This window comes from Geotrypetes seraphini, chromosome 6, assembly GCF_902459505.1.
Source record: "Geotrypetes seraphini chromosome 6, aGeoSer1.1, whole genome shotgun sequence".
Taxonomy (NCBI): domain Eukaryota; kingdom Metazoa; phylum Chordata; class Amphibia; order Gymnophiona; family Dermophiidae; genus Geotrypetes; species Geotrypetes seraphini.
The window spans coordinates 224,209,115-224,222,071 of record NC_047089.1 but is presented as its reverse complement, the minus strand read 5'-3'; the positions used below and the strand labels follow the sequence as shown (position 1 = coordinate 224,222,071).

Here is a 12,957-nt window from a genome sequence, read left to right as displayed (position 1 = left end):
GCCCGACTTTACTACAGGAAGAGGTGGTCAGAGCAGACCGTGAGTGATTTTCTTCACCCGCCAGTGCTCAAGCTGCCCTCCTGCCTCTCCAGCTGCCCTCTCCTACCTCCCCTGCAGTTTTTTGAAATTCGCAGGGGTTCCTGGAACGGAACCCCCGTGAATATTGGGGGAGTACTGTACATTAAATGAAGCTAGGGAAGTGGGGGTGAGAAAGGTAAGCAACAGACAAAGTAGCCATCGGCAACTGCTGATCCCAGCCCAGCAAGGCCATTCCAGCTCCAGCATCTAGTTTCCAAATGCTAGAAAGGTTTCTAAGACTGTTAATCATCCATCTTTATAAAAGAGGGGCTCAGCTTAGAGAAAAACAAAACTCGGGTTCAGAATTTGGGAAGTGAGAGGAAAAGAAAATGTTTTAACAAAGCCTTCATTCCACAGGAATCAGCAGGGCTGGCCACGGGACGTTGTATAAGGGCATGCAAAAGGTATTCTGGTGCTTCTGTATTCCAGCTCGACGAACATGTGAGATCTCTTACTCTGATACTATTAAAGTTAGCTAAATTTTTTTTAGTGAAACTTCTTCCACCTGGGTATCAGCAGTTCATCAGGTATTCACTGTTGACTAGCAAAAAGAAGACATCCTTCTGCTAATTTCTGGCTTTGTTACAGCCTTTCTAGCGTCTCTGGCAAACTCGTAGCCGTGATCTCGCCGAGGTTGCACTCACCTGGACACGGCATATTAATCCTGGCCCGCAGTCGCAGCGCTGAAAAATCTGTGGCCCTTGAGCAATACCCTTGAGCTTCCGCGAGGAGCAGACCTGCCCTTCAATCAAGATAGGCTTGCAGATTTTGGTCCAGAAGTGACGAGCGCAGCAAAGCCCTTGGGCACAATCAGAAGTGCGGAGGCAGCTGTCCCCCTCTTTTCCTGTGTATAAACAGAGACATAGTAATGCAGGTTGAAGGAGCACTAATTGTCATATTAAATTTTAAGCTGCCTCTCATGTTGACGAACCTGAAGAAAGCAAAATGAAACTCGGTCCCAAAAAATTGCATCTCCCAATGCGAAGATGCGAATTCATGAAAGTGCACTGCAATATTTTATAAGAATTTTCATACAAATATATCCAAAAAACTTAGGGCCAGGTTCGGCAAACAGAGCGCTGTTATCGGCGGTTGCCTAGAAAAGCGGCACTGTTTGCATGTCAATCACGTTATGGTGTAGAGAAACACGGGGACAATTTTATCCCCGTCCCTGAAGTAACTCAATTTTCCCATCTCATCCATGCAAGTTTTTTCGCTGTCCCTGCCCCATTGCTTAAAGCTCTGCCTTAACTACACAAGCCTCAAACACTTATGATTAAAGTGTTTGAGGCTTGCGCAGATGAGGACGGAGCTTAGGCATTGGTGGAATGAGGCATTATGACATCACAATCTGAGCTCTAGAATGTTGCTACTTATGATTTTAAAGGGTTTGAGGCTTGTGCAGAAGAGGACAGAGCTTAGGCATTGGTGGAATGAGACATTATGACATCACAATCTGAGCTCTAGAATGTTGCTACTTATGATTTTAAAGGGTTTGAAGCTTGAGCAGATGAGGACGGAGCTTAGACATTGGTGGAATGAGGCATTATGAAATCACAATCTGAGCTCTAGAATGTTGCTACTTATGATTTTAAAGTGTTTGAGGCTTCTGCAGATGAGGATGGAGCTTAGACATTGGTGGAATGAGGCATTATGACATCACAATCTGAGCTCTAGAATGTTGCTACTTATGATTTTAAAGTGTTTGAGGCTTCTGCAGATGAGGACATAGCTTGCAGGAATGAGGCAGGGGCAGGAAACAAACTCGCCAGGATGGGATGGGAAAATGAGTTCCCGCGGGGACAGGGAAAAATTTGTCCCCGTGTCATTCTCTACTTGGAGAACAGTATAAAAAATTGAATGAATAAATAAATAGTGTGAAAAGTTTCAGCCTCTGATAACCAGACCAGAGCTGATATTGTGACATCATAATGCCTTGTTCCACCAATGCCTAACAGCATCCTTTTTTAAAAATTATTTTTGCTTATAGCGAATTTTCTTATAGTGATTTTCATTTATAGATATGATTTTTAAAACAAAGTTATCCAATTTTTTCAGTAAGGGAGCGCCTCTTCCAACATGTCCATGTTTCATTTACGCTTCCTCAGGGTCGAGGCTCCCAACAAGAATAGCGCGCCTTTGCTACTTGTGAAAATATTTATACGCCTTACCGAAGCTCATTGCTGAAAAAAATTGGATAAGATAAGTTTCCATTTAAAAAAAATCATGTCTATAAATGAAAATCACTATAACCAAAAATAATTTTAAGAAAAGGATCCGATGATGACAGCAGCTCATGCAACATTTATTTATTTATTCAATTTTCTATACCGTTCTCCCAGGAGAGCTCAGAACGGTTTACATGAGCTTATTCAGGTACTCAAGCATTTTTCCCTGTCTGTCACAATCTATCTAATGTACCTGGGGCAATGGGGGGATTAAGTGACTTGCCCAGGGTCACAAGGAGCAGTGTGGGTTTGAACTCACAACCCCAGGGTGCTGAGACTAGCTTTAACCACTGTGCCACACTCTCCCCAATATATGCATGAACAGTGCGTGAAGAGCCTGTCGAGGATCTATCAAGATATTTGATTCGATTTATAAGGAATGTTGGGGGTATTGTTTGACTGCAATTGAATATGGCCATAGCATGTGGGGAAAACCCAACATAAGGGCACACTAAGGCTACTTTTTACCGCAGCTTAGTAAATGGACCCCAAATAAATAAGTAAGCAAGAACACATGTAGAAACACATCAAAACACTCTTCTAAAAGGACACAAGGAGAATGGAAAATGTTAAAAGAACAACGATCCCTCCCTCCTTTGCTTATTTTTACCTTTTCTGCTCTGGGGCTTGTTAGTGTGGGGTTTCTTTCTGAATTTGTTCTCCTGAATCTGGTACCGAGTTATTGTTTTTAAATCTTGCTCCAGGTGCTTTTTCTCTTCCGTGGCTGGTGCTTCTGCCACCTGGGTGCAAACACCTTGTACAAAACATGAAAAGAGCAAGGATTAAACTATTTTGTTGCTTTTTTTAAAAAAAAATTTTAATATTTATTGAATTTTTTCAATATAATCAAGCATAAAACTTGTACAGAAAGGAAATTCAGCAAGAAATTAATACAAATGAAAACATATATAAAAGAATATCAAATATAAGCATAAATTTCTACTCAAGTCCTCAATCAGATCCAAGAAGGGTAATAGGCGAATCAAAGTAATTATATTTTAAACCAAGCAATAACTAGTTGAATGAGGTTAAAGCTCAAACAACTCCTCGTGCGGCCATCTAAAAATTACTAAAAAAAAACCAACAACTATTTCGTTGCTTGATAAACACGATGGGGAGAGGGGTGGAAGGAGAATGGCATTGCCTTAGGGCAGGGGTGTCCAATGTCGGTCCTCGAGGGCCGCAATCCAGTCGGGTTTTCAGGATTTCCCCAATGAATATGCATGAGATCTATGTGCATGCACTGCTTTCAATGCATATTCATTGGGGAAATCCTGAAAACCCGACTGGATTACGGCCCTCGAGGACCGACATTGGACACCCCTGCCTTAGGGGGACTCCTGGACTGGCTTTTTTCAGAATGGATAATGAACCCTTTTCCTTCACTGTAAATTTTTCTGTAAAGCGAGTCGCGATAGAGATGACAAAGATAGAGATAAAGAATCTGGGCCACAGGGCTCACTTGCTAATGAGGTGCTAATTGGTTGGAGTTCAGCAATGCAGCTGCACTAACCAATTAGCGCAGAAAACGCCTACTCTCCTCCCTGACCTGACCCCAGTTTATTTTTTAGCGTATGGGAAGTACGCACCGGTACAAAACTCATTGCACAAGCGTGCTTACCGAAGCTTAGTAAAAGGGCCCCATACTGTGGTAAATCAGATGGATCAGAACATAAGAACATAAGCAGTGCCTCCGCCGGGTCAGACCATAGGTCCATCCTGCCCGGCAGTCCGCTCCCGCGGCGGCCCGAACAGGTCACGGCCTGTCTGAGTCACCAGAAGGGGCCCCCTTGCCACCTTGGTTTCCCATTGAGTTCTATCTTCCCATCGAAGTCCTAACCCTCCGGTCTTGCACATGCACGACCAGAGCAGGCCGCGACCCCTGGTTAGCTTTCTATACCTGTGTTACATCTCAGCACCTCTCTCAGTATCCCACGATCCCCCTATCCCTCAGGAATCCGTCCAATCCCTGTTTGAATCCTTGTACCGTACTCTGCCTGATCACTTCCTCCGGTAGCGCATTCCAAGTGTCCACGACCCTTTGGGTGAAAAAAAACTTCCTTGCATTTGTTCTGAACCTATCTCCCTTCAGTTTCTCCGAATACCCCCTCGTACTTGTTGTCCCCTTCAGTCTGAAGAATCTGTCCCTATCCACCCTCTCTATGCCCCTCATGATCTTGAAGGTCTCTATCATATCTCCCCTGAGCCTCCTTTTTTCCAGAGAGAAGAGCCCCAGCCTATCCAACCTCTCGGCGTATGGGCAGTGTTCCAGCCCTCTTACCAGTTTCGTTGCTCTCCTTTGGACTCTCTCAAGTACCGCCATGTCCTTCTTGAGGTACGGCGACCAATATTGAACACAGTATTCCAGATGTGGACGCACCATCGCTCGATACAATGGCATGATGACTTCCCGCGTCCTGGTTGTTATGCCCCTCTTTATGATGCCCAGCATCCTGTTGGCCCATGTTTGGCATCTCACACTCATAGTTCGAGCCCTCTTTGCTGTACTGGAATACAGATACGAAATACGGCTGCGGCCTTCCCACCTCTGTATTCAGCAGTGGAACGAAGAGCTACCAGTTTGTCAGCTCTCTATGAAACAGCACTTAGCTAAAGTGGTCCAAGGAGGCTATGCACAACGTCGCATCTTATTTAGATTAAAACGGATGTTCCTGCCTAAGGATTTTCGCTCTGTCGTTCAAGCGTTATTGCCATCTCAAATTGATTACTGCAGTCTTTCGGTATCTTGGATTGTCAAAGAAAACATGTAAACCTGTGCAACTTCTTTTCTTTTTTCCAACTCTTTATTCATTTTTTATTTTTTTTATTTTAATTCTTTATTCAGTTTTAACTCTTGCAACAAGTGTACAATATTCAATCAGATAATTCGTACAAATCACTTGACATTCTAATAATTATTGTCAAATGCATATAAAAAAAGACCCCTCCCCCACCCATCCCATTCATCAGGAATAAACCCATTAAATCACATAACATACCACCCCATCCCCACATTAAATATAGTCCTATGTAATAAAAAGGTGTCCAAGGTGTCTAATCATTAGAATATACAATCATTTTTCCATCTTACATCAAGTGTACAATATTACATCAATTGAATCATACACATCACTTGAAATTCTTTTCTATTATCATCTTAAATACATAAATTAAGCCCCTCCCCCACCCTCCCTTTCCACAAATATTGTAAATCAAGCATATCATACATGTGTTATATTCAAAAATATTGATTGAAGCCATTAATATAACTATATCCCCCCTTTCCCATAATTATACTTTTAGTGTAAAAAGGTGTACAAGGGGGCACTCGGAGAAATTGAAAAAGGACAGGTTTAGAACAAATGCTAGGAAGTTTTTTCACTCAGAGAGTGGTAGACACATGGAACACGCTCCCTGAGGCTGTGATAGGCCAGAGGACGCTACAGGGGTTCAAGGAGGGTCTAGATAGGTTCCTAAAAGAAAAAGGGATTGAGGGGTACAGATAGAGGTGGAGGTAGGTTACAGGAGTAGTCAGAAACCACGTCACAGGACGTGGACCTGATGGGCCGCCGCGGGAGCGGACCGCTGGGCATGATGGACCTCTGGTCTGACCCAGTGGAGGCAACTTCTTATGTGTCTAATCATTACAATATGTTATCAATGGCCCCCAAATCTTTTTAAAATTATTATAGTTCCCTTTTTGTATGGCAATTGTTCTTTCCATTTTGTATATATGGCACAACGAATTCCACAAGAAGGTGTAATTAAGTCTGGTGTAATTTTTCAAATTTCTGGTGAAATGTTGAATGGCAACTCCTGTCATTATTAATAGCCTGTGCAACTTCTAACGAATAAAGTGGCTAGAATTATAGTGGGTATTTCTAGGATTGCCCATATTACTCCAATTTTAAAATCTCTCCACTGGTTACCTGTTCAGCAGAGAATTTCTTATAAAGCTGTCAGTTGTTCATCAAATATTGTGCTCCTCTGCTCCTACTTGCTTTCAAAACTTGTGGGAAGTCTATCAACCTGCAAGATGTTTGAGATCTGAGGAGGGGGGGAGGGGTCACTCATCAGTTTAAAAGAAAATGGGATTCTTTATGTAAAATCTAGAATATCTATTTTCTCACTTGCCGGTAAGAATCTCTGGAATTCTATTCCAGGTATGATCAGATTAGGCAAAGATCGTATGTCTTTCAATAAATTGTTAAAATTACAATTGTTTGCAGACACTAACTGTGGTTATTATTTGTTTTTAGATTTGAATATTTTTGTATTAAGGAAATTTTGACTTATTTGTTTATCGCATTTTACAATGGTATCTTCACTCCTCTAGTTCCTTTATCCTGGAATTTCTATCGATTCTCTTTTGCAAGAGGCGACCAACAACTTAAATTATCTCTTCCTTCCAGAAAAGGGATTAAAGGAGTTTAGGTCAATCCTTGATTTTTAAGTTTTCCCAACTTTGGAACAATCTCCTGGTTTGTTTGTTTTTAAGAAGCTCCGGTTCCCTTCCATCTTTCCATAAGCTTTTGAAAACCACTTTATTCATTAAACACTTTGGAAATTAATTATTCTCCTATTCTCTCTGCTTATGGTTAACTATTGTAAACCAAGTCGAGCTTTCCTAGAATGAAGACTCGGTATATAAAACCAAGCATTAGATTAGATTAGATTGTTTGTGTTTGAAATTGTGGATGTAAATGGTTTTGTACATCGCATAGATTTAAGTGATTCATAAATTTGAAAAATAAATAAAATTCAAATCTAGAGTACAGGCACTTATATGGAAATCTCAGTGCTATGTAAAATCATGTAAACCATTCTGAGCTCCCCCCTGGGAGAGCAGTATAGAAAATCGAATGGATAAATAAAAAAAAATAACTAGGACCCATGAAAACAAATTAATCTTCTTTGGTTACGATCGAGCTTCCAAAACCTATCCTGGGAACCTCATAGCCAGTTGATATTGTAATGAATATGCATTAGATTAATTTGCATATACTGGATATCTAATACATGCAGATTTATCTCATACATATTCATGGTGGATATCCTAAAAACATCACTGGCTGGGGGACCCCAGGACAGATTTCGGGAAGCCCTACTTTAAAGCTTGCAATACAGCTCCACAGTGGTTTTCAACCCATTCCTCAGGGACCACCTGGCCAGTTGGGTTTTCTGGCTATGCCTTCAGGACAGGGTCAAGAAACAATGCTCTAGAATAGGGCTGCCCAAGTCCAGTCCTCGAGATCTACTGGCAGGCCAGGTTTTCTGGATTCCCACAATGACCATGCATGAGAGACATTTGCATACCAAGAAGGCAGTGCAGGCAAATTTCTCTCATGCATATTCATTGTGGATATCCTGAAAACCTGGCCTGCCAGTAGATCTCAAGGACCGGACTTGGGCTGCCCTGCTCTAAAACATTGTTTTGGAATCAAATGTAAAATCAAATACCAGGACAGACTTCAGAGAAAGGATGAAAATCAATTCTTCTAGCCATCCCTCAAGTGTTTCCTTTGCCATTATCCCAAGTCTGAATCTCCATGGTCTCCAGGGCCGGTGGTAGACATGCTGGGGCCCAGGACAGAAATTAAGGAGGGGGCTCTCCAATTCCTCTCCTCCATGCCCCCTGCCCCGATTTCCCCAGCCACCAAATGCCCTCCCATCCAATATTTCTTTCTCCCTTCCCATCATCCCCAGGGCCACCATCTCTCACTTTCTTTTCCAAACTGCCCTCCAGCATCTCTCCCTTCCTCCCTCTCCCTCCTTCACATCCACCAAATGCTCTCCTATCCAGCATCTCTCCATTTCTTTTAAAATCAGCTGCTCCAGGGGCCCCCTGGACTAGGACGTCCTTCCCTTCTCCCCAACCTGGTCCAAAGTCCCCCTCGCCTTTTAAAATGCAAGGGGATTGCCGGTGTGGCAGCGAGCTGCCCGCAACCTCCTCGGCACTGTTCCAGACTGCGGCAGAGGACCAGAGCCAAGGAGCTCACCAGCAGTGCCAAGGAATCACTGCTGTGCTGGCAACACCCTTGCTTTTTTTAATTTTTTTAAAATCTTTATTCATTTTTAAAACTTTCAACAAGTGTAACATAAGATACAATCATTTTATACTTTAACATCACTTACTATACCATGAAAGTTTAACTCGCATCAAATATCCCTCCCCCCACCCCTTATACCCAACAATTGTACTTAAAGCATAATAAATCATAAAGTATTCCCTCTCCCCTCTCCCCACCCTGGACATATATGAACAAAGGGAAAAATAATATTCATTCTGTACAATATTTTGTTAATGGCTCCCAAACATCCCTAAATTTCTTAAAATGCCCCTGCTGTATGGCTATTGTCCATTCCATTCTAAAGATTTGGCATAACGAATTCCACCAAAAATTATAATTCAGCCGATCCCAATTTTTCATAATTTGCTATATGGCAACCACTGTCATGATGAGCAAAAGTTTATTATTATTAGAAGAGATTTGATTCTTGGCTCTCATGGAAGTATCGGATATTCCAGTAGATTATTCACTTGGCCCCAAATGGATTGCCAAAAACTAAGGGGTCCTTTTATCAAGCTGCGGTAGGGGTTTAATGAGCATAATACCACACGTTAAACAGCCTGCCGCGCTAGCCACTAACGCCTGCATTGAGCAGGCGTTAGATTTTTAGCCGGCCGCTAATCCCGCTAGCGCGGCTTAATAAAAGGACCCCTACGTATCAGTGGATAATAGAATAGTAAATGATCTAATGTCCCAGCTTCGAGATGACAGTGCCAGCATCTATTAGACTTAGAGCTATCTAATTTCTGTAAACGAACTGGGGTCCAAACTTCTCTATGTAACAAAAAAACCCAAGTTTGTCTCATAGATGCCGACGCCGTACATCTCATCCTCCAAGACCAAATTCATGGCCATTGAGATGCAGTAATTTGATGCTTTATCTCAATGCTCCAAATGTCACACAGACCAGTCTTTGGTTTCTTATTCAAAAATCCAGATATGAATTTATACCACTGCATTTTAAAAAATGACGTGGGGAAAAGGGAAGGATATCCTGTCCCAAGGGGGCCTCCTGGGGTTGTAGAGCCCAAGGCAGCTGCCCTGTTTCCTCCCCCCCCCCCTAATGCCAGCCCTGAGGATCTCTTACCATTTAAGCAAATAGTTCCTGGGCAGCACATAGAGTTGCGCTGACACCGTCTGCGCAGCCCGTGGCATGTGGCACAGAAGGACAGCTCACTTCCGGAGCTACTGCAGAACTTTCCAGCGGTGCAGTCTCTGTCTACCGAACACTGGGACTCCTGTGGCCCAAAAAAAAAAAAAAAAGACACGATTATAGCAATATTATAAGCATTTATTATTGCTGAAGCAACCAGATAGACTAGGAAAGTCCATCCTGGAGCACTGGAGCTTAATAATCATAATAACTTTATTTTTATACCGCAATACTTCACCGTTTAGTGTGGTTTACAATAAGAAAAAAACTGCAAAATATACAGCGATATTACATGAGAGTATCATTCATTAAAAAGCATCAAAAGTACAATTCTACATATTTATCAAAATGATAAGTTTTCAATAATTTTCTAAGGGGTCCTTTGATTAAGGTGTACTAACCAATTTAGCACATGCTAAAGATTAGTGCATACTAAATGCTAAGGCGCCCATAGGATATAATGGATGCCTTAGCATTTAGCGCACGCTACGCTAAATCGGTTAGCATGCCTTAATAAAAGAACCCCTAAAAGCCTAAGATGAAGAAATCATTAACAAATCACCAGAACACTTCATCCAGTTCCCTGCCTGAAATGAAAGTGTTTTTTTCTTTTAAAAAAACCTTTTTGATAGGCAACCCCTTATCGAAGGGAACGAGAACAAGGAACGTCTGTGTGTAGAACATCGGGTTTCCAAAAATTCAAAATGATCAATAAAATAACCTGGAACGAGGCCGAATAATGGTTTATAACATGAACAAGCAGATTTCAAAAATTATTCTTGCCTTATATGTTCTGACTTTTTCAAGTTTTAAATCAGGCGCACCGCCGTATTCTGAACAATTTGCCTTTTCTTAAAGGTTTTTTTTCGTAAAGATCCTAAATAGATGATGTTACACTAGTCCAGGGGTAGGCAATTCCGGTCCTCGAGAGCCAGAGCCAGGTTAGGTTTCAGGATATCCACAATAAATATACATGAGATAGATTTGCATCTCAAGGAGTGCATGCAAATCCATCTCATACATATTCATTGTGGACATCCTGAAAACCTGACCTGGTTCCGGCTCTCGAGGACCGGGATTGCCTATCTACCCCTGCACTAGTCCAATGTGCTTAGAATTAGAGATTGCTTTAACAATCTAAAAGTGGAAAAATCAACGTAAGATTTTATAGTGCGGTTTCCATAATATGAAGACTATTTTTAGAAGACCCATCAACTGAAGCAAATGTTCAATTAATACCGAGAGGGTTTAAGGTTTGGCATTATTTGCTAATAACGAAAAATATTTTTTACAATAATGAAATAGCTCCTAAATACAATACAGTGAAGACACAAGGCATCGGTTAAAACACATCAAGGATAAATCTACCGCGTTCCCTTGTAGTTGTGACAAAGTCCTAGAACAGAACTTTGTTCAATCTTATTTGTGGCAGGTCCCAGAGCATTTGGCACCAGTTCTGCTCTCCTTGTGCAGTTCCTACCTTTCTGCTGCCCTGCACTTCTGCAGAAGACTTGATGGTGTTGGAGTCCAAGACCAAGCCGATTATAGGGGAGCAGACACAAGACATTGCCAGGATCAGGAGAGCTGGCATGCTGCAGATCCCCAGGGCTAAGCTGAGAGGTCCAGATCCACCTGCAAAATAGGCCCTTGTAGACAATTTCAAGCACTCTGGGACCATGTAAAGTACTTTTGGGTTGGTTTTGGGGTTTTATACAGTTGAGCCTGGTTCCTTAGATTGTACCTGTGACAAATATACCTGTGTTTGAGCTTCTTCTGAACTACTTATAGCCTTTTTGGGATTTTTTTTTTTTATTGTTCTCCTTCCCCTTATCCAATATTTCCTCCTCGTAGCCCACACAAGCATCAACACACCTCTTCAAAGCTTTTTGATCACTAGTTGAAAACAAGTCGACTGCTGGAGGGAAAGTCAGCAAGGTGCTGGCTGAAGCAGTGGGAGTATTTCTCCTGTCCTGGGGCTACTTAATCTATAATTATGGTATATCAAAGCTAGTTCAAAGCGACCAGGAGAGAGGTGCAGGATGTCTACACCAACAGACGCTGCTAATCACCTGCACTTCCTTTCCCTACTGTCAGTAATCTCTTTCAAAACCAGATTTTGCTAAGATCTGGTGTCACAGATAGCTTGGGCTCAAAGAGAAGCAACGTTTTATTCATGTCAAACAATCTCAAAAGGAGGTTTTCAGATGCAGTTAATTACTGGACATTGCCACAACTGAGTCTAGGTATAAACACAGGCTGAGAAAGGGCTTGTTCAAACTCAGAAGAAGCAGCCTTGGTTTTTTTTATTTTGAAGGACATTGATAATATATACAGTGGCTAATTAACACGCCTCTGGCAGCTCCGGCAGGTGAAAGGAAAGGAGGTACATTAACAAAGAGAGAGAAGAGACAATGGGCTAGATTCACTAAGGGTTCATAGACATAATTGCGGAAGACAAAGGCGCGCGTCGACAACTGAGCGCAAGACGGAGGCGCGTGCCGAAGAAAATTACTGTTTTTAGGGCTCCGACGGGGGTTTTTGTTGGGGAGCCCCCCCCACTTTACTTAATACAGATCGTGGCGGCGTTGTGGGAGGGCTTGGGGGGTTATAACCCCCCACATTTTACTAGAAACTTAACTTTTTCCCTAAAAACAGGGAAAAAGTGAAGTTTTCAGTAAAATGTGGGGGGTTACGACCCCCCAAACCTCCCACAACGCCCCCACAACGCGGCGCGATCTGTATTAAGTAAAGTGTGGGGGGTTCCCCCCACCCCACCCCCCGTCGGAGCCCCTAAAAACAGTAATTTTCTTCGGCACGCGCCTCTGCGCTGCGCTCAATTGTCTGCGTGCGCCTTTGTCCCGGCGCGCTTTTGACCTGACACCTTCACTAAGCAAACCATCGTGTACCGCTGGGTTTGCCATTCACTAATCTTCCTCCAGACCCCATCCGCGCATGTAAATGAGAGAAAAAAAGGCATGTACATTTCTTAAGGCATCGATTCATGAAACCATTTCGTCCAAACCGACTGACCTTTCCGTTCCAAAAAGTTTCGACTGCTAAGGATCAGTCGCTTTACATCCTCGCCGACTGTTCCTGCCTAGCCACTGCCGCGTGCATGTTAAGCACCCCATTAAAAATATATAATAACCCCGCAAAAAATCCAAAATATATCTAAACTTTAAATATATGTAAACTGTCATGTACATAAGCGTTAGAAATATTTTTTTGATTTTTCTGGAATGCGCATAGCGAGCGCGAGAGTGAATCTTGGATTTAAGAACATAAGAAGTTGCCCCCGCTGAGTCAGACCAGAGGTCCATCTTGCTCAGCGGTCCGCTCCCGTGGCGGCCCATCAGGCCTAGTGCCTGAACAGTGATCCCTGATTAATTTTATAACTTACATCTAATCCCATCCCTATAATCTACCT

The 12,957-nt window shown here is 42.5% G+C and overlaps 1 protein-coding gene across 1 annotated transcript; it reads right to left on the bottom strand.

Moving 5' to 3' along the window:
- Positions 1-671: 671 nt before the first annotated feature.
- Positions 672-11,121, bottom strand: DKK4 (dickkopf WNT signaling pathway inhibitor 4). The gene is made up of 4 exons (XM_033950047.1): positions 11,011-11,121; positions 9,465-9,615; positions 2,917-3,060; positions 672-922 (listed from the first exon to the last, which is right to left on the bottom strand). Exons 1-4 carry the CDS (start codon positions 11,119-11,121, stop codon positions 672-674), a joined length of 657 nt encoding a protein of 218 aa, XP_033805938.1.
- Between the last annotated feature and the right edge of the window lie 1,836 nt (positions 11,122-12,957).

Excerpts from the sequence above, each read along its gene's own strand:
- DKK4 (XM_033950047.1), bottom strand. The coding sequence starts at position 11,121 with ATGCCAGCTCTCCTGATCCTGGCAATGTCTTGTGTCTGCTCCCCTATA. Across the intron at positions 9,616-11,010 it reads AAGTGCAGGGCAGCAGAAAG|GAGTCCCAGTGTTCGGTAGA; the intron begins GTAGGAACTGCA and ends TTTGGGCCACAG. Across the intron at positions 3,061-9,464 it reads AGGAACTATTTGCTTAAATG|GTGTTTGCACCCAGGTGGCA; the intron begins GTAAGAGATCCT and ends GTTTTGTACAAG.